The sequence below is a fragment of the Stylophora pistillata genome, chromosome 14 (assembly GCF_964205215.1).
Source record: "Stylophora pistillata chromosome 14, jaStyPist1.2, whole genome shotgun sequence".
Classification (NCBI taxonomy): domain Eukaryota; kingdom Metazoa; phylum Cnidaria; class Anthozoa; order Scleractinia; family Pocilloporidae; genus Stylophora; species Stylophora pistillata.
Window position 1 is genome coordinate 23476844 of NC_142532.1, and position 21905 is coordinate 23498748.

General features: G+C 38.2%; 1 protein-coding gene across 2 annotated transcripts; it reads left to right on the forward strand.

Annotated features, from left to right (window-relative positions):
• The first annotated feature begins 6 nt into the window (after window positions 1-6).
• On the forward strand, window positions 7-20191 carry LOC111325570 (tetratricopeptide repeat protein 13). 2 transcript variants are annotated; one of them, XR_015995540.1, is made up of 26 exons: window positions 7-309; window positions 1563-1714; window positions 3334-3412; window positions 4566-4636; window positions 7113-7178; window positions 7292-7384; window positions 8429-8545; window positions 10937-11047; window positions 11141-11223; window positions 11989-12061; window positions 12448-12516; window positions 12878-12982; window positions 13204-13273; window positions 13817-13935; window positions 15313-15350; window positions 15871-15916; window positions 16021-16235; window positions 16337-16429; window positions 16758-16841; window positions 17140-17221; window positions 17596-17708; window positions 18007-18155; window positions 18568-18647; window positions 19066-19144; window positions 19326-19405; window positions 19974-20191. XR_015995540.1 is itself a non-coding variant. In XM_088745654.1 (26 exons), exons 1-26 carry the CDS (start codon window positions 42-44, stop codon window positions 20098-20100), a joined length of 2637 nt encoding a protein of 878 aa, XP_088601780.1. In that variant the 5' UTR covers window positions 7-41; the 3' UTR covers window positions 20101-20191. The 2 variants fall into 2 exon arrangements, 1 of the variants encoding a protein (XP_088601780.1); XM_088745654.1 differs by having other exon boundaries at window positions 18032-18155.
• Window positions 20192-21905: the final 1714 nt, after the last annotated feature.

Below are 21905 nucleotides of genomic sequence, written 5' to 3' on the forward strand. Positions count from 1 at the left end.
GGTCAGAGGAAGTCTGGGGTTGCGTGCGTGCAAACGTAAACATGTCGGCGTGGCGCTTCTTTTCAGAGTCACGCTGGATTGTAGTATTTCTATGCTACTCCCACACCTTCGCATTCAAAGAGGACGTCGGTGAAGCCAACCGTGTTTGTGTTTCAGGCTCACAGGTTGTTCACGTGAATTTTGGCGATGGCGGGATCTCGCAGTGTGGACTCACGAACTACATGCCTGATGGTCACAGCGCACGACAAAATCGTGATGAGAAAGCAAAAGACCACGAAAGGAAATCTCACGCTTCAACGCCTTATCAAGGTTTGCACGTGAGGAAAATGTTTAAGGTGGCATGGTGTGGGAGTTTTATATGATTTTGGCTTGAAAACTGAATAAGTTGATGAAATTTTGAGATACATGTCAGAGCGCATTTTACACCCTCCTGTATACTGTAGGTTTACGTGGACATTTCTTCACAACCAGAGCAGTATTTAAGCAACAATTTTTTTCTATCCACCTCTGTTACACTTTGAAATAGCTTTACAAATACGCAAGTGTTTTCCAGTCTGTTTGTTTTCGGCGCAGATGGTTTTATTCTTATTTGCGCGCAATTTAAATGGTCCTAAGCGACGTGAATTGAATGAATCAACAAACAATTTGTCACATGCGCGCAATTAAAGACAGGTGATTACCTATCATAACACGATTCAAAAACAATCATAGAACTGTTTTCATTAAAATTGTTGTTTATCTTTTTCTTCGTTGTTTTCTGTTATGTCAATAATGGTTTTTAAAATAATTCTTAATACGTTCGTCATGGATGATTGAATTACAGACGGTATAAAATTAGAAGCTTCATCTTGGAGACATTTTGTTGAAGGAAACTGTGAATTTTTAAAGAATCATGAATCAAACACAGAGAAATCGTAAGCTGTTGTCAGATGTACAAGAAATTAACCGAATCTGTCAAAATGGTCTCAAAGTCTTGCCATATGCATGAGAAAAGGCGATATCTCAATAGCTTATTTACCAATTCACTACATTACAAAGCACTTGTTGATTTTTGTGATCAAGAAGTAATATTCAAAGCAGCAAAGATTAAGGAAACAGAACATCTTGGCATCTGATGGTTGCAACTTGGTGCATTACACAGTTAAAAGACCATGTCACATTTTTTGCACCTTGGAAAATTGGTCCTACTTTATTCAAGTATGTTTTCTGCAATATATTTTGATCTTCTCTGTTATGCCCAGTGATCTTTGATCCTGCCTCCAAGCTACATATAGTTATAGTTTACATGTTGTCTAAACCAGCAGGAGGCATTAAACGTACTTGATGCTTTTTTCAAATTTTAATTGATGCTTGACGCTTGACGCTTTAACAAATTTTTCCTCCAATCAATGACTTTATACCAATCTATTTATACCATCCAAACTTTGTCACATTTTCTTTCATGCAAGATAATTACCTGTTGCAACTTACTCACATCAAATTTAAAACCTCAGTGGACATACTGCATTTATGTCCATATTTTTTGTAAGTTGCTAAATTTTTTAATTTTTTTTATTTTATAGATCATGGATCTAAGCTAACATCAGCAGCGGCTAGCACCAAAGTTAAGCCACAGAAGTGTGATAATGGAGGGGTACTTCTAAGCAGTCCTTGTGTGAAACCAGCAAAAAACAACAAAAAACACTTCATTATTCATACGCCAGAGCGTGACAAGGTAATTATTATGTAATAATCATTTTATGAACTCGATAACACAAGGTGGGAGACAAATAATCACTGAGTGGTAAATGTGCAGTTCAGACTCCTTTTTCTAGTTTCCCTTTAATAAGGAAGCTTATTACACGACTCGGGCAGTCAGAGGGCCAATAACTAAAATCAACCAATCAAAATGCTCTATTGCCGGTCAATATTCTCTCAGTATTGGACCGGGCACTGTGCCGAATGGTCCCGAATGATGCCGCACTTGAGTCCCCTTGAACTTCAGTCATATAATAAGTCTCTTATTAACCAAGCTTGCTCGGAACCATACTGAAAGAACATCGGCCCTCGGTCTTTTTTGTATGGACCTTGCTGCGCTCAGTCTGTACTGTCAAGACCTCATGCCGATATTCTCCCAGTACGGCCCTCGCGCTTGGTTAATAAGATATATTTAATGGAATGAGAGACTCCACAAGCACGGCTGTTGCTAAGCACCAGCTGTTGGCGAAATTCAACGGATGACAAAGTGATGATCACCAGCTGAATTTTTGGCCAGTGATCGCTTGGTAAAGTTCATTGGGCACTTCTGAGGTTACACACTTACAATCGTTTTCCAAACTTTGAGTCACCTCACTTGAAATTTCAGCCAGCAGTGTAATTTCTTAGCTAGTCAACACTTTATAAGCTTGTAGTATTTCCTGCTGTGCATGAAATCAATTGTATGGATTTGTACAACAGGAAGCTAGTTTCTGCATGGCTACATTCGTCCCACATTATGATCCTGCAGATTGTATACAGTCAATAATATTTCTGGTGTTCTCATTGTATCGGCAAGGTTTTTAACTTAAAAGCACTCTGAGGTTATAATTTTGTTAATAACCCATTTCTGAGTCACCAGTTTTTTTCCATAAAAAGGAGGCTATATTTAGGTGCAACGCAATGTCTATGAAAATGAGACAGGTTAATCTGTATGTAAATGAACTCAAATGCTCATTAACATTCACAAGAGGTAAATCCAAGACTCACTCGGGGAACAAGCTCCAGTGCAATAAGAAAATTTCCTGATTTGAAAATGTTTTGAACAGTGAAATCAGAATGCCACTTCTTACTAACTACAATAAATTTCCTTGAATGTTTGTCATTTGGCGCAGCATCAAACAAGGAGTCCTTATCTACAATTGCGTATTATTTTTGTACCTTTTTCTTGTGTGTGTGGCTTCCTGTCTAATCATTAATTCTTATTCTGATCAATAAATATAAAATCAGATGTTGGTAGTGAAAAGATCACTTACCTTTTCAGAAGCAGATCTAAGGAGGGGGGGGGGGATGCAGTTACCAGTACACAAAATTTGTTGTATCATTTGCTATGTGTTCGCAGTTGTTCACATTATGTTTTGGTGTTGTCTTAAGTTGTTTGCTTTTAAATAAGGTTTTCATCAACTGGCAGTTACATTATACTTAAGTTGACAAGGTGTACCCTCTCTCCATCCCCCCCAAAAAAATGGATCTCCCCCTCCCCACCTTTACCTGGGCTTACAATTGTAAGTATATTTAAAGGAGAAAATAGTGACAGTGTGTAAAATTAATAGTCTGTTGTCATTACAAAGGGTTGAATTATTCAATAATTTTTTTCAGAGTCTTCATCTCGTGATTGCACATGATGCACAACAGAAAATTGTATTGACTGGAAATAATGAAATTGATAAAAGAGTCGGTAAGTAATGAAAGTGAGCACTGAATGCAGATGCCATCTGCTTATGAACTCTGCTCTCAGAAAACTGCTTTCACCTCTGAAAGGAATGAATTCAAAATAAAACAGGTTCTCAGTCTTTAAAATGTTTTCCTCTTAAAATAAATTGAACTCAATCTCAGCATTGAGTAATGTTAGGCCTGGTTCAGACACTGATCTTTTCATGAGCCAAACCTAATTCCTTGAATTAAGGACATGAAAGGATTGGCATTGGAATCAATTTGGAACCGCTATTTCAATTTGGAACAGCTCACCTGTTCTTCCCACCTGGCTTGGCCGAGAATTTCACCTTTGGAATGGCTTTGATTCAGATGCCATACTTTCCATGTGCCAATCCTGGTACATAAATGATCATAATGTATTTTGCAAGCAGTTTGACTGGTTTTACTGAAACTGCATTTGGAACGGCCAAAAAAGGACAGCATCTGAATTAACAAGCATACTTTTTTTAATTTGGGTTTATCCAAATTAGAATTGAGTTTGGCTCATGAAAAGTTTGGCGTTTGAACCCGGCCTTTGTAAAATTAAACTTATAAACACATTTTGCGAAAAGTAAAATTCCATGTTTATAAACCTGGTTACCACGATGACATGATTATTGTTTACAAACAAATGGTAGGTTCATTTACAAACAGCAGACATTTTGGTGTCTCATTAATATCTATACTTGAAAAAAATTTCTTTATTTCATGAAAATTAACTTTTAATTATAGTGGAGCTCATAAAGCATAGCCCCTTAATTATACAAAATGGTAGTAGTGACCCATTAAGCCGAAAAAATTTGGACTTATGACCGTCTGGGCATCCGCACAAAGTGCTACTTTTAGCATGTGTGGTCAACTGTACCATGGGCACGACAACACCACAGCTTTGTCCAGTAGTCCAGTGGTCAGAGCACTGGGCTCCGAGTTGGACAACCTGGGTTCTAGTCCTGGCTGGGGTAAGGTGTTGTGCCCTTGAGACGTGCGGAGAAAACAAATGCGAGCTCTGCTTTTAGGGGTTAATGAATGATACAATTTTTTAGATGTTCTGAGAGCACAATATTGTTTTTTTTTTTTGTTTGTTTTGTTTTTTTAGAGTCCTAAAGTTGATTTGAGTTCTTGACATCATGTTTCAGGTTATGCTATGCTACTGATGAACACTGGAAACTTGGATCAGGCAATTGGAGAATTCACTGATATAATTAAGGTGGCATTTGCTTACTATTATTTTTTATTTACAGTTTAAATATACCAGTAATACTGTTGTATAAATGATGATTTCTCTTTAATGATAATAATAATGATAACAGCAATACTTATGATTGTAATAATAATAATAATAATAATAATGATGATAATAATAGTAATAATAGATGCACATTATCCTAAAGTTCTAAGAAGCTACACATCAATACAAATTCAAAATTCAAACTGCATAGAAAGAACCAAATTGAATATAAACAAGTCTTAATCAGTGGTCAAGTTTACTGAAAATTTCAAATAATCAAGGAGGTCAGTCACGAGTGTTCAAGCATCATTTGGACATGAAAGGATCTCAGCTCTTACCTAGAATTGGACCAAGGAACGTTCAGGAGACCTCAGATGAAAATTGGCTTATCCCTAGTACCAGGCCTCAACACTAACGACAGCCAACTAGCCACAGACTAGTAGAAATTCAGCTTTGGCTAATGGTTGTCGATTTTCACTGGCCAGTTTGGCTAGTAAACAAACTGAAATTGTTATAACATCCTAAGTTGTCACTAGCCACTTGGCTAGTAAGTTGGAAAGTTAGAGTCCAGCCCTGAGTAGCATGGCATTTGCAATTTATAGTTTGTTGTAACAGTTATCATCATCATCATCATCATCATCATCTTTATTTGCCTTATTTTAACAATTAAAAAATAGTTAATTATAGCGATAATAGTTAGAAGGCGAGGAGACCCAAGAAGCCACCAGGCTTATGGGAGAGGCACCTCACTTACAATAATAAATTAAGTAAAGAAAAAGTGCTGCGAATGTGCGGCTTGGCCAATTCAGTGATTATTTAAGTAAAAACTCTTGCAATTTCGTTTTAAAGCTGAGAAAGTTTGACGAACGAGCGACTGAAATAGGGAGAGAGTTCCAAATTTTAGGACCTTAGTAGAGAATTGTAAACTGCTTGACATTTGTACGGCACAAATGCGTTCGATAATTACTGGCTGTTCTGGTACCATAGTTGTGAATTTGGCTATTCAGACAGACAGACATCTATATTTATACAGGATAGCCCCTTCAGTGTAGTAAACACTGGTATCAACGGGGGTCCTGTTACCCACCCATCCCACCCCAGGGGAGGACATCCATCACACAGTAATCTCGGGCGTGGGAAATTAACGTCTCCTGCCCCTAACCCTGCAGGAGACGGGACCTCCATTTATTCGTCCCTATCCGAGAAGACTAGAATATCTAACCATTTCTTGATGTTAAAGAAAGGAAGCATATTCTTCTCAGTTAATTTTTTAAGACCCTGAGTGTTGGTCCGGCCGGTATTGAACTCTCGACCTCCCGCACAGCAGTCAGGCGCTCTCCCAATTGAGCTAACCAGGCGGCGGTCAAAAAGATCGAGAAGCAATCGGGTCAATAAGTTGTTTTTGAAATAAAACATAAATTTAGCGATTTCAAACGGATTGACTTGGAAAATATCTAAAATTCCTAGTTTGGAGAAAAAAGGGGCAGAGTGGTCTCGATAGTCTGAGTTGGTGATAGCCCGCACAGCTCGCTTTTGCAAATAGTAAATTCTATTTAAGTTAGATACGTATGTGGACGACCAGACGGAGTTACAATAGACGATATAAGGATAAACTAAGGTGTAATACAAAGTGAGCTTGGTTACAGAGGATAAGGAAAAGCAAGACCTAAATATGATACCTATTGATTTAGCGATTTGTTTACATACATAGCTTATATGGTATTTCCAGGTGAGATGATTGTCAATATAGACCCCAAGGAATTTAGTTACATTAGCTTGTTGTAGGGGTTACCTCCAAAGGAGAGAGAAATGCTGGAGTTAAATTTCTTCTGTCTTGGTTTAAAAATTATATAATTGGTTTTCTTTACATTAACTGAAAGCTTGTTACATTTTAGCCAAACGTCAAAGTTTTGGAGTTCATCATTAAGTATGAATTCTAAGCAATTTAGATTTGAGTGAGAATAAAAGATACTGGTGTCATGGGCAAAAAGTAGAGGGTCTGATAATTCAGAGGCATTAGGAAGGTCATTAATGTATAGAATAAACAATAGTGGGCCTAAAATCGAACCTGGAGGGACACCACACTTGATGGTTTGCATCGGAGAGCAAGCTTGATTGAATTGGACAAATTGCTGGCGGAAAGAAAAGTAACTTTTAAACCACTGCAGAGCCACGTCACGGATACCATAGTGCTCCAATTTGGCAAACAAGAGTTGGTGGTCGAGAGTGTCGAATGCTTTGAAAAGATCTAGGAAAACACCCACCGTTGTTTGGTGTTGGTCGATTGCAGATGTTATGTTTGTCTACAGCAAAGAACAACATGAATCATGGCATCTGGGGATGGAGGGGGGGGGGTATCTAGATTCAAGTTTGTGTTTCTTAACCATGCAAAATGCTTTGGCTTTTTTTTTTTTTTTGGTATGTTTGTCTTGAAAATGGTTATTTTATCTTGCAGGAACACCCTTGGGTTACAGCAGCGTACTTTGGCCGCGGCACAGCCTATGTACAGAAGGGTTTACAGGTATGTACTTCGCCACTATTTACTAGTGCTTCCCCATAAAACATACCTCCATGGTCGATTTGAAGAAATTAATTCAATTTTTTTACTCAAACAAAATGGTGGTTTCCTTCCAGCACAAGGAAAATGCTGAAGCAGCAATTGAAGATTTTTCAACAATTATTAGGCTCACCCCGGACGATCCTGAAGGTTGGATCAAGAGAGCAGAGGTAAAGGTGTAAAATACTCTCCATCCCTCCCCCCCCGGCTGCCCATCAGACAGCTATTTGAGTCAGTTTTAGATCCATAATTAAAAATGATTATTATAAAAATATTTTTTTGCATACAGTCACTGAAATATTTTTATTTAATTGCAATTATAACTGCCATGGACGACTGATTCTTCAAGTAAGGACAACTCTAAGACAATTTTTAACACGAGTTCGGAACGTTTTAATTGACCCCCTCTTAAATTCACTGGAAATCATGGAGCTAACGATAACAACCTAACGATACAAACTTACGATATTGTAATACACTCCCCTCCTAAAGTCGTTTTACCACAATTGTTAGGTTCTCCTACACTCATAAACGAGTGGCAAATGTGTCGTATACGTCAAATATACGTATATGTCAAATGCGTTGTATACGTTTCCATCTCTGCGTTTCCATCTCTGCGTTTCCATCAAAAAGGATTGTTTTTCTTCGACCAAAGCGTGAGAAACCGGAAGTTTAAAGTGTTTTGGTAGTGCCAGGTCACGCTCTCCTCGTCCCTTAGGGTATTCTCGTTTTCCAATATGGCGATGTCTTTTCCTTCGTTTCTTAAAAATTGCGTATTACCTTGTAAGTCCATTAGTCACGTCCATTTATCTTATTATATCGTAATTTTGTATCGTTAGGTTGTTATCGTTAGCTTTCATTCATGATTTCCAGTGAATTTGACAGGGGGTCAGTAGGGGGTCAGTTGACCCGCGGTAGGTGTTTTGTCCTAGCCCTGCACGAAGCGATATGACAAAATACAGTGGAACTTACTGGACAAAACTGCGCAAACTACGATGAACAATACGGTTTAAACACACCCTATATGACTTAACGTTACGAAATGACACAAAGAAAGCGCACGCAAAAGTTTTACTACAATTAACACTGTTTGAACAAGAACAATAAAAACAAAGGAAAAAGAATAAGGCGTTTGCGATCTACAGCAATGTTTCATTTTTTTTAATTTCATTTGTCTGACTCGTACATATACTCTGTTGCTATGTATTCTACAGGTGTTTTCTCCTCTGGGAAATATCAGAGGGGCCTTAGCGGACATAAAAGTTGCTTTGGATCTGAAACCAAGTTCTCAGTTGTACATTATGAGTGGCACACTGCTGTTTATGCAGGAGGTGAGATTAGGGGTTTGAGGGAATTCTGTCTCCAAGGGTGGGGAGGGAGAGGGAATTGCAAGAAGGAAAGGATAAATCACAACTTGAAAGAGAGAGAACTCAAGCTGCAATAAGCAATAATTGTTAATAAAAGGTGTTAGATACGATGAATATATGAAGTTCACATGTTTGAACTGTGGTTATAGATACGTATGATGCACGATCCTCGCACCAGAGAGCGCTATTTATGCAGTAGCGAAAATCAGACCTGAAAAAAATCAGGCCTGTACGGGATTCGAACCACTGACCTCTGCGATACTAGTGCAGCGTTCTACCAATTGAGCTAACAAGCCAACTGGGAGCAGGCCGTTAAGTTGATTCGTAGTAAACCCGTGATGATAAATCAGATACGATGAATATATGAAGTTCACATATTTGAACGTATCTATAACCGCGATGAATATCTATAACCGCAGTTCAAATATGTGAATTTGAATTATCTCGAATTCAACGGTTTTCTCTCTGAACATCAGTTTGGATTTCGCCGTAACCGCTCGACGGAGTTAGCATTAATTCTCTTTACAGACCTTATCCGGAAGGAAGCGGACGGAGGTAAAGCTACAGGAGCGATCTTCATTGACTTATCTAAAGCGTTTGACACCATCAGCCATTCCGTTTTGTTAGAAAAACTGTCTCGCTATGGAATACAGGATAATGAACTGAACTGGTTTACGGACTATTTATTCCTCCGAAACCAGATCACTCAATTTAAGGGAGTATTGTCAGAATCTAACCCTGTTTTCACAGGTGTTCCCCAAGGAAGTATTCTCGGGCCGTTATTGTTTTTGATTTATTTTAATGATGTCCACAAGCCGCTCCGTTATTCTAAGATTATCACCTACGCAGATGACTCAGTAATTTTCACATCCTCGAAAGACTTGGATATTATTCAACACAATCTCAGCGAAGACATAAATAGCCTTCCCTCCTGGTTTCGAGATAACGAACTTATCATTAATCTCAAAAAAGGAAAAACTGAAGTAATGCTATTCGAAACAGCAGAAAGATTAAGTGGTTTTGGTGGCAAAGAACTAAACCTCTCAGTAAATAGATCTTGCATCGACACGACTACAAATTACAAGTACCTAGGTGTCTATCTGGACCCTACATTGAATCTTGACCAGCACTTTTACAAAACATACAAGAAATCTGCAGGAAGAGTGAATTTATTACGACGAATCCGTTCTAACACTGACACCTTAAGCGCTGAACGAATCTACAGAGCAATGATAATGCCCATATTCACTTATTGCGGTCAAATTACGCTTGGTTGGTCAGAGACACGAAGGTGCCAAATAAGAAACCCGGAACAACGTAGTCACAGGATTATTCTGCAAAACGCAAAATGTCTAAACTGTGAACTCCGTCTACCCACAATTGAAAATTTTTTAAAGAAAAAGGCTTGTTAATTTGTTTTTGATTGTCTAAAAGGCAATGTTTGTAGTCCTTTCAAAGAATATTTTAAATTGTTAACCCACGATTTTAATACGAGGAACAGCGGGACCACCGTTGCTCTGCCGAAAGTGAGACTTGACTTTGCTCGGAAAAGTTTTTATTTTTTAGGGGCTTCAGCTTTTAATTTTTTACCTTAATAATCAAGCAAATTAGCAGTAGGGTACCATTTAGGGAGTCTTTAGATCAATTTTTTGCATAGGGCATTTAATTAGGTGCGTAGTCATTCTTATCTCATTCTAGTTTTTATCCTTATATTATGTTATTTAGACAGGACCCCATTGATAACAGTGCTCCTGCACTGAAGGGCTATCCTGTATAAATATTCGTTATTATTATTATTATTATTATTAGTATTATTATTATTATTATTATTGTTATTATTATTATTCCTCGTATCTGATTTATCATCACGGGTTTATTACGAATCAGCTTAACGGCCTGCTCCCAGTTGGCTTGTTAGCTTAATTGGTAGAGCGCTGCACTAGTATCGCATAGGTCAGTGGTTCGAATCCCGTACAGGCCTGATTTTTTCAGGTCTGATTTTCGCTATGGCATAAATAGCGCTCCCTACCGCGAGGATCGTGCATCATACGTATCTATATCCGCGGTTCAAATATGTGGACTTCATATATTCATCGTATCTGATTTATCATCACGGGTTTATTACGAATCAACTTAACGGCCTGCTCCCAGTTGGCTTGTTAGCTCAATTGGTAGAGCGCTGCACTAGTATCGCAGAGGTCAGTGATTCGAATCCCGTACAGGCCTGATATTTTTCAGGTCTGATTTTCGCTATTGCATAAATAGCGCTCTCTACTGCGAGGAAAAAAGGTGTTAGCTGACGAAAGGTAACTTTTAAATTATAATTGAATGTTTGAATGTTTTTGTTTTGTCTAGGATTACGAGGCAGCTTCTAAAAGCTTTGAGAAATGTTTAGAGATTGAGAAGAACCAGCCTACAGCCATGTTGTATAATGGTCTATCATTGTATCACAGAGGGAGAGTGGAGGTAAACCAAAGATTCCTTTAGTTGCAGTAGAAATAGATGTGCATGTACTTTTCTATCTTGACCACAGTGAAACAGAATTTTCTCTCCTTTTAGGAGTCTATTGAAATCTTTAAAGTGGTTCTGCAAACAAATACAAATCAGGCAGAATGTCATCGCAGCCTGGGTCATGCCTACAGGTATATCATGAATGAGCAATGTTTTAAACTGACAGATAATTCGACTGACATTCATAAACTCAGAGACAAACAAATAGACAGACTTACAGGCAAACAGACAGACACATAGACAGACAGACAGATAGATGGACAGACAGTCATATACACAGACAGATGGACAGACAGTCAAGACAGACAGTCAGCTAGAAAGAGAGGTGGGAAGATAGTTAGACAGACAGATAGAAAGATGGACTGATAGACATAAAAGATAGCCAGTCAGACAGATAGATGGATAGATAGACAGGCAGACATAATAGACAGACGAAAACAGACGGACAGATAGACAGACATAACAAACAGACAGACCGACAGATGGACAGATGGACAGATGAGCATGAAAGACAAACTGACCAGCAGATAATCTGAAAGACTTATGGACAGACAGGTTGACAAACTGATTGACGGAAAAGAAGAGAGAAAAGACAGATGGTAGACAGATAGATCAACACAGGGAAAGAGCTAGTACCACACTCACAGGCACACAGACATTTCAAGATCACGGGCTGATTAATCTCGCTGATAACTTATAGGTGAATAATTAGATAGAAAGAAAAATTAACGACAAAGCAGTGGTAAACATTTACCAATAGCTGCTGAAAGAGGAAGTTAATAAGTATCATTTACAAGAAAACGTTTTATTTTATTTCATACAGACTGTTATATTTGATTTCTGATTATTAGATAATTTTTTAATCGTGACTGATTTGAAAAAAATCCATGTTGTAGGGAAATAGGAGAGCCAGAACTTTCGCATGAACATTTCACATCAGCTATCAAAATGGAGCCAACTGTTGCACAGGTTCGGTGGTCATGTTTTCTTTTGGAACAATCATGGTAGGGAAGGGGCCATAGTGAAAGGAAAGACGAGAAAAGCACATCATGCAGCAAACTGATTATGTTGTCATAAAAAGAAAAAGTTGACATCTCCTGATGTCTATTTGAACTATTTCTTCAATCAATCTGACGCCGGCCTCTTCATCTGATTTTTCATTCCGCTAAATCTGGACCATCCCGTTCCATTCCATGTCGTCTCGACCCATTCTTTCTCACCTCAACTTCTCCTTCATTTCTTTCTTCCATTTTCGTCCCATTCAATCGTACTCTTTTGTTCATGTACTGTCATCTTTTACGTGCACCTGTAGCATGTACGTGTCATTCTATTGACAAACTGTGCTTCTCTTTCAGAACTATCATTCCAGAGGAATCTTAAATTATATGCGTGGATGGCCCGACAAAGCCGTCTCAGATTTGGAGGTATGTGATATAATTTCACGAGAAATATATGAATTATTACAACGATGATGAATGATAATGAGAGATGCTTGAAAATTTATGTAATTCTAAATGATAAAGCTATCAGTGAGTAAAGTTACTTTAGATAAGATAACATTGTCAAGTTATCCGTGTTCAACGCACTTGTGTTAAATGACATAGAAGTTCACAATGCGTCATATTTTGCTTCCATTAATAAAATTTTTTTGAAATTCACGGCAAGTGTGCCTTTCAAGTCCTCTACAGACTTTGATTTGACTGCTTTATCTTTGTGATTTTGCTGCAGTCCTTTTTCATTTTGTCACTGGTTAATTTGGTGTTGTCATTGCCGTTTTCATTGCAGGCATGTCTGAAATATAACCCAGGCAGTGTCTCTTGCAAGTATTGGAAGGGAGTTAGTCACGCGGCGCTGGGAAACTTTTTCGAGAGCGTAAAATCAAGCACTCAGGTCTGTAATCAAAATTGCAGTGGATTATGCGATGTGATCAATTCTCTAGCACTCATCCAATTTCTTAAGAAGTTGTTTGAAACAGTAATGTCATGATATTTCTTTTGGGAGTTTAAATAAGTTAAATTACTGCAGAGAAAGAAAGATAACATCAGTGGTAAGGAAATATATCGAGTCTTTCCTTGACAAGAATGGTTATTTTTTTTTCTTTCAACTTGCAGATCTTACTAGACGAGGCAAGCTCATCTCCCTTGCAAAACATTGATGTGATAAAAAGTTATTATCTCAAAGGTGAATATTGAACGTTACGTCATAACATGTGGACATGATGTATTGCATGAATAGTATTTTTACATGCAGTGGAGGAGTTTCTTTTAATATATATATATTTTTTTTATCGTGGTGAAATAAAAATGGCGAAGCAGTAAGCATTATTTACCTACTAAACAAGCATGTTCTGTTGCAGCACTTTGACTGGTTAAGAAAAAAGCAAGGTCAAAGTGATTTTAAATTAACCAGTCAAAGAAGAGCATCATTTTGACCAATCACAATTTCTTAAAGCGAGTGGTAGCTACGTAGATTTTCCCGCGCTTTAATCGCGCTGCGGGTTTTCCCGCGCTTTGTATTGGTATCAAGTATGCTGCGCTGGTCGCCAACTGTTTGTTTTCCCGTGCTACCCATTGGTAATCACTCGCGCTTTCCAGCGGTTACTCGTTTTCCCGCCCTTTTAGGTCTCTGGTTTAAAGTCTCTGGTTCTTGTTTTGGCACTCTACATAAATTTTTCATTCATAGAGTGCCCATAACTTGCTTTTATTGAAATTTTATCATCGACAGAATATTCACGCTATCTTCACTCACACCTGGACACTCCACTGTCAGAATACTCGCCGGGCACTGATCTTGATGGGAGATTAAGAGATTTGTGGGTCAAAGGCTTGCCTTTTAATGCTAAGGTATTTTATGATAAAAGAACAATCTGTTTGGTTTCTTCTTTCTGAGGTGAGGGTGCGTGTTTTCCCTTTCGCGCGCCACGACGGCGTGGAATGTATCGCGCGATTACTTTAAATCGCATCGAAGACCATTCTCCTTTAAGGTGGCTCGTACTAGTTTCCTCGCGCGGGGAACAGAGAACTCTTGTGTCACGCGCGAGAGAAACGTGCGAAAGAAGCGCGAGATCAAAAGATGAAAATTCAAAACAAAGATGGTGGCGCGTGGATTTTTTTCTACTTTCGTGAGAAGTTCACCTAAGAACGTGTATTTGATGTGTTGAGCGGCCACTGTGAATGCAGGAGATAGAAACTAAGATAAAGAAGACGAGTTTCGGAGAAGTAAAGGTTGCTTCACTTCATATGTAAAAGAAATTTTCAAACGATATGAAATCTTGCGATGGCGAAAAAAAGAAAAGAACTCAAGTGAAGGATAATCTACCTGAAGTGGAAGAAGACTTTGAAACTTAAAGGAAAATAATATGATATAGCCAGAAGTCGTGTGTAGGATTTTTAAGATAAGCCCGGGAGGCTGTCTTTGACAGCTGTTTAAAGATTTTCTTAGCAGGAAACGATTGTAAACATCAGATTGTAGGCGCTCGCGCGAGCACACGCAATTGTCAGCGGTAGCTATAACAGGTCATGAGCAAACGTCGATCTTGTAGAATCCAGATTTTTGAATGCGCGAGAACGCGCGTGGCAATTGCTAAACTCACGAAAGCTATTGCATGAAAACAAGTGCGGTGACCCCATTTTTTTATTGTTCCAATATGATAATAACGTCGAAAGGAATCATCAGAAAAAAAAATAGAAAATTCTACGGAAGGAAATTTGCGATGTGTGAAAATTGCCTTTTTTCTATATTTTCTGAAATTCCGCTCCGTAGAATCTTTTTAAAATCTTTGTGTATTTTCCTTTTCAAGTGCCAAAAGCAATCACTGAAAAAAATCATACGGTCACCGGGTTATTTTTCGAATTATTTAAGCCACAAGCTAAAAAATGCGTCTGAATAAGCCTCTAAAAGCGTTGCCATGGAAACTGCTAGTGACGAAATGACACCTATTTTTGGATAACCAATAATTATATAATTCAACCCCGTAAAAGTTTTCAACTGGCCTTGGTCAGTGTTTCTGTTGTATTCTTTCAAAGTTACAAACCATCAAAAAGATGAAAACCGGTACGAGCCACCTTAAATACTTCTTTTCCCTGTTCTAGCTCATTGTGGTTAGAAAAATCGACATTTATTTGATCTTCCAATTGCAGAATTTTGTGAGCATCTGAGTGATTTATGTAAAACATTCTTGCCTTTACGGTGACAATTAACCATCATTTGTTGTGTTGTAGAATTACAGTGAACAGCCAGGAATACAGCCGCATACACGGTTAATAAATGAAAATGAATTTATTAAGTTTAAGGATAAGAACCTCTTTGAATTGATAACTTATAGACCTTTATAGACCTTACATAACTTATAGACCTTTTCAATGCATTACTAAGTTATCTGCGGAACTGTACGGACTTTCGATCCTTTAAGAGTAATTTGACATCATGTCTTTTTACTAGCACTGGAAAGAGATTAGAAACATGAATCTCAGGCCTTTTAGCTTGTTTATATTTTAATTCTTAATTAGAATGTGATTTATTGTAAACTATATGATATAGCGTAATTACAATAGTATAGTAATTTTAGCATAGAAGAGCCAATTCATTTTTGGAATGCTAATAAACCTTTATTATTATTATTATTATTATTATTATTATTACTATTATTATTATTATTATTATTTCATTTGTCTTTTGTTGTCGGGGTATTCTGTGATACCCGTTTTCGAGTGTCCTTTAATTTTAGTTTCTTTCCTCTGCCAAATGTGTTTATCTTTGATTTTGTTTTTCATAAACAGAGAGGTCGAGAATGTTTCGTTCGGCGACTTCAGTCCAGATGCACAGGTGAAGTGCAACTTTCTGCTTTGGATTTTGACCAGACTCGAAAACATGCCCAGCAGTTAGATAGATAAACACTGAATCATTTATTTCGTTGACTGTCTTTATAGCTCTTGTTGTGCAAGTCATCTGTTCTTGGTCCTTTAGTCCAGTACAATTCCAATGGATTCTTACCAAGCAGTAGACATCACCGTGCTATGGGTCTGGCCATGTTGGATGTAGCCCAAGTAGTGACTAAGTACTGGAGAGCTGGCAGATCATCGAAAACCAATCAGAAAAAAGCCTCCTGGAGGGACATGTTTGATGTGGTTGTCAAATGGAGAAGGTAAGGGAATAAGAAAGGCTTAAGCACGATGTGGCACCCTTCCCAAATCAATCCTTCCCTTTAATTTTCTGTCAACTCGTGCCTGACTTGTCCACTCCTAGACTTTCTGATGCGGAGCAGCCTGTTTATTGGTTGGACCTTATGCCGGAGAAAAGTGTCAAAACAGGTTTTAATTTCCGGATGAACCTGTTAAGGTAAGATGGAAGGCTTTCGTAATAGTACCGACACAAAATTAGATGAGTTTGTTTTTGTTTTTCTTTAATGTCCTCGTCTTCGAATGTATTTTTTGACTCAAGTTGAGTATGGAACGCCTCAGTTCCAATGGAGAGTCGTGATTAGAAGACCTAGAGTTACTATTTCGAGGAGGCAATAACAATTCGAAATAAATACATGTCAGTGACGTCAAGAAGGGGAAATTTTGGAAGTTGGAGCACAATTCCCTTTAGTTTGCAACCCACCTTGTTCTTCGTTTGCAAACAAAAACTTTCGAATATTTGATTAACGTGATTTATTTCTTAATAGGGGACAGTTAAAAAGCGTGAGGTACTCAGACTACTTTGACAAGATCTTCCAATTTACCAAAACAATGTTACAGCATTTGTACAGGTAAATTTTGTTTTGCTTTTGATTTCAATCTTTTTTGAGTTATCTTTTTAGCGATTTACGTCGAAGTTGTGCGAATTCTTTATTGCTACAAAATGTTTCGGTCCTGTACGGCCAACCACACAAATTCAACTGAATTTTTGGCGAAATCCCACAGGTTTTTCCTTAACGGGCTCTTTCATCCTTGTTTTTCTCTGAGCCAGACTTTGCAGCGATGCGCAAAGATACTGCGTCGAGTGTGTGCACCAGAAGCGCTAAAGGTGATTCTGAGAGATAACATCTCTTTTGTTATTATTTTTAGAGTGGATGAATTTAATAAAAAGGATTTCAAGAGGAAAATAGAGAAGGCGAAAAATTGTCGTGAGCTTATACAGGTTCTTAAGGTGAGACAATCTTTAGTTGATTTTTCATCGCACTATTCTAATAAAATTTGTCTTGTATTAAAGTTCATACGGAATGCAATCAAGCTGTATGGTATCAAATTCTGATTACTTCTCCTCCATTTAATTTTCTGGTACATATAGTTAGGCATAACTCTTTCTGTCTTCAATTTGATAATTGGACGCTCTAAAAGAAAGATAAGGAAAACTATCCCAAAAAGCCTTTGGAACGAAGAATAAAGAAACCCCGATTAAAGTTTAACCCTTGGTTTGCGCTAATCGGTCCTTAAACAACTGGTCCCTGCTCTGGATTTCAGTGCGCTGGCCGTTATGCTCCGTTCATTCTAATGTCGGATTGCTTTTTCACTCTCTTTCAGCAACACGATACAAGAAACCCGCAACCCGGTATGATTTTATCGACCCATGTGACAAGCTCAAAAGGAGGAGGAAAAAAGAGTTTAGAAGGATTGAATTTAAGTCTCTCTGAGAGGTAAATTACGGCTCATCGTTTCACTAAGGCTCCATAAGGTGTGCCAACCAAGAAAAACAAAGAGAAGAAAAGAAGAGTTGTAAGAAAGGCAGGGAAAAAAAAGTAGAAGCCAATTTATGATTGGTTTTGTTATTTAAGTGACTTGAAAGACTTTCAGTTTTGTTTTCGGAACAAATGGTTGGTTTCAAAATTCAAGTCGTCCAATTGTTCTCACCAAACATTTTGTAAAACTTTTGTGTTACATCACTTTGAAATTAAATTAATTTGTCGAAGTTTCTTTCTTGCTTGTTGATGATAGTGATGCATTGACGTTCTGTTTCCAGTGGGACAAACATTTTGTTCACAATGGACACTCCTACGACACCGGCGAGAACTGCATCTTATCATTCGGAGCTGGATTATATTTGGGGACAACTGAACGATGAATTGAGAAAACCTGGCAACAAGGTGATATTTTCTAACTCAATTTGCTGACCTTTGCTCGCGTTCAATTTCAGTAGGCACATTGTATCGAAGAGCAATTTCCCATTTAATGTTGAAGGGAATACGTAATGGAATTGCTTTTGCTGCTTTCTGTTGTGTAATTTGTTGAGAAAATCTGTGTCCACTTCTTAAACAATCAGATGCAAAACTATAAGCAATTTGCGAAGTGATCATCCGCGCTTTAGGTCGGCGACACAATGTTACTGTATTTTAATTTTTCATAGGTTCCTTGTGAAGACAACCTTCGTTTTAATCGACTGCAATTTGCTTGTAAGGGTTTTGGTTTTACAAGAAGCTTAAGTGGATTTCTTTTCCACGCACCCTCTAAGCGTTCTGTTTTTGTTTTGTTTTTTTTCCTTTCTTTTTTTTCTTCCAGGATATAGATGTCATTGGCAATTACATCCTCTCCTTGGTGTATTATTTTTTCAATTTGATGCCTCTTTCACGAGGATCAAGGTAGTTAAAGAGCTTTTTTCCCTCAGTTGACTATTTAGAGTCGGCGTTTGTCAGGTACACCGGCTGTTGATACAGCAAGGTGTTTTGAACTCTTTAGCTCCCCCCACTGGAGAAACACATGCTTCAAGCTTCTCGAACCAAACCTTCAAACCCAACCGTTTGGCTGAGGAAGTGATTCCTCATTTAGTGTACCTTACAGTTGCTAATAGTTTACGGTTACTGTATTTTCTCTCAAAGGGTAGCGTCTCGAAACATTAAGCGCAATATTAACGTTCTCGTTTCTGTAGGGACTGTCATTGACCGCACGTGAAGGCGTTTGCTTTTTAAAACTTGATTAGTCTTATCCAGTTGATCATTTTGAATAATGAAGTTATTTCATCTAAAATTTATCGTCTTTTTGTCAATTTTCTGTGAATAGTGCTGTGGCCTACACCGTGGCGTTGGGCCTTTTCCTCGCTGTGGGTCGGGAAACAACTGGAAAAATCCCTCCAGGAAAGGTAAAATGCTAACCCACCCCTCCCCCCCTACTAATCCCTGCATCCTTTCAGTATATTGTTTAGAAATTTGAAGTGTATAATAACTTGAACATGCATACCAAATGTTGTCAAATGGTGCATGTTTGTTCATTTGATTTTCTTTTATTATCAATTAATTTATGTATTTATTTATTGTCTCTAGGAAGTGGATTTAGAGGCCATGATAGGAGGATCAGTGGAGAATTTCATCAAAAATGTCAAAGGATGGTTAGGGCTCAAAAAGTAAGGAACACAAAATTTTTACGTTGATTTCTCAATTAACAGACTTTGACAAATCTTACGGGAAAAAAATGGAAAAGTCAGGCCATGTACCCAGTTGCCCATTCGGCTAGAACTGATCTGGGTCGCTATAGCAGGAAGCGACTAATAGTATTGCTATTCTCCTTAGATGGCATCCTTGTTTATCGGCTGAAACCCCCCCCCCCCCCCCCTCAGAATTCAGTTAGTATTTCGGACGGGCGGGTTTTGGCAAGTTCTGAAGTGAAGAGCACGCTTTGGTCGAGTGTTGTAAACTTTAAAGCCAAAACCAAAGAAATTGACACAGCCAATTAGAACTGAGGTCTAAATCACGAGCCAATTAAAATTCAACGTTGCTGAAGTTAAGCGCGGGAAAACGCGGGTCACAATTTGCGATAGATTTGAGTTTTGCATCTGATTGGTTTAGAGGGCCGGGTATGTTTTCTGGACCAATCAAAGAGCAGACCGGTATAATCCCTGACTAAATTGCTAAAATTGCCAAACTAGCAGCTTGCATTTTATAGCATGTAATCTCAACTTGTTTTTATTGTAGGTTTTCCAAACCAGTGACTTCCTTACCTCTTGTGAGCGAAGTCTTCCCAACTCTGAGAACTGTGTTAGAAGCTCTCAATGCTCAGTTCACGGACGCTAATTGCAAAGATATAAAGTCCTATTTTTAATGAAACCTTCATAAATATCACAATTTTATAACTAAACGAGGAATACTGTCGGAGTGATAGGGGATAAATAAATAAATGTTATTTTTTCAAATGTAGTTAACCTCTTTCCTGCCCAAATCACCGTTTTAAAAAGTTGCCGCCAGCAGAGTATAAAGGGGGACTAAAAAAAAAAATTGACTCCCAATTGACTAGGATTACAGGAGCATTACAAAGGGCGGGGGGGGGGGGGGGAATCAGGGAAATGTTATCATAACACAACCAGAGTCCTCACCCTCCGCCTACCAAATGCGCTTGCACAATTATTTTTTACTTGTTTCTTTATGCATGATTAATAATAAGAAATCAAACGTTGACACTCAAGTGCAATCAAGCATTACAGGAAAATTTAAAAATAGTAGAATATTACACAGTTTTTTCTGCTCTTCTGAACCTTTAGATGTTGTGTTCTGCATCAGAAAAAATTTCTGATACTGACTACTTCAGTCCTTTTTTGCACAGCCCGTGCAAAAAAGAACTCATGGCAGCCAGCAGAACCAAGCTGAAATTCTTTTAACATAAAAGCTATTCGATTAATTACTTCTCATGCATGATGTAAGTCGATCATAACTTTCTCAAAATCAAAAGCTCGCATTCATTCTAGCTACAATGTTGCGGCCAAACTATGAACAAGAATCACCATTAACGATCGTCTTAAATTATCAAAGAGTTCATCGTTTTCTATACTCAACAACTTTTGTCGTTGCAAGACCACAAAAGAACATATGCTGATTACAAACAGGACAAGAGGATGTTCATAGAAACGCAAAGATTCATTTTGTGTATTGTTCCCATCTTTGAGGTGTGTGATCTCTGGCACTGAAATCCACGGTACTTCGACTCTAAGAGGATTCCAAGGAGGTTCGTACATAACGCCATCAATAGCTTTGAATTCACTTGTATTTTCGTTGTACCAGCCACCTTTTTTGTGCAAAGAAATTAAATATCTATGAGTTGTGCAGTTCCTGAAGTAACGCAGCAGATTGATCACTGTTGTCTCCGCTCCGCATTAAGACAGGGCTACTAACCAATTCAAGCTTTATAAAGTAGATCTTGGATGGGTTAAAATAACTTTGATTGCCAAGAGTCTCATATTCAAATCTTTGAGCTCGCACAAGTCTTGACACCTTGTTACTGCAAGTTCCATCATGGGGACATAACTGAACATGATGTTCACAGATCCTCACTGTCCTCCCAGTTCGGTCCACTCCTGTCACAGCCTATAGAAACAGTGAATTTTCCTGAAACTCCTTCAGATAACTTTCCGGTATTCTTTGGTCACGCTGATAATCCACTCCAAATATAGCCTTGCAATGGTCTGTCACGAGGTCTTTACGTCTTTTTTAACAACCTGACTGTTTTTCGCGCGTGGGATCAGCAGACCATTTCAGGTTTTCCCTAAAAGGTGTTTTGACGTTTTTCGCTCCATTTCGATGTGAGGGTTCTGGTTTGTTTCGAATATTGAGGTGAACACTGTAATGACAATGATCCATAACCAAACTCAAGATCCACATTATCTCAGCGAAAAGGAATTCACATTCCAACTCATTCAAGTCATCACACAGCAAATCGTCGACTTCAGTCAAAAGCCTTGTCCAGCAGGAAAGCGGTCTTCCTCCCCACGTCAACTGGTTGACTAAAATAATTTTCAGAAGACATGATGCCAGCTAACAATCGACTTTGCTTATCAAGAGACTAATTGATAGGACACGGGGAAGACGGAAATAAATAACCCGGATAATGCAATAATACCGTTGTACGGGTATAAC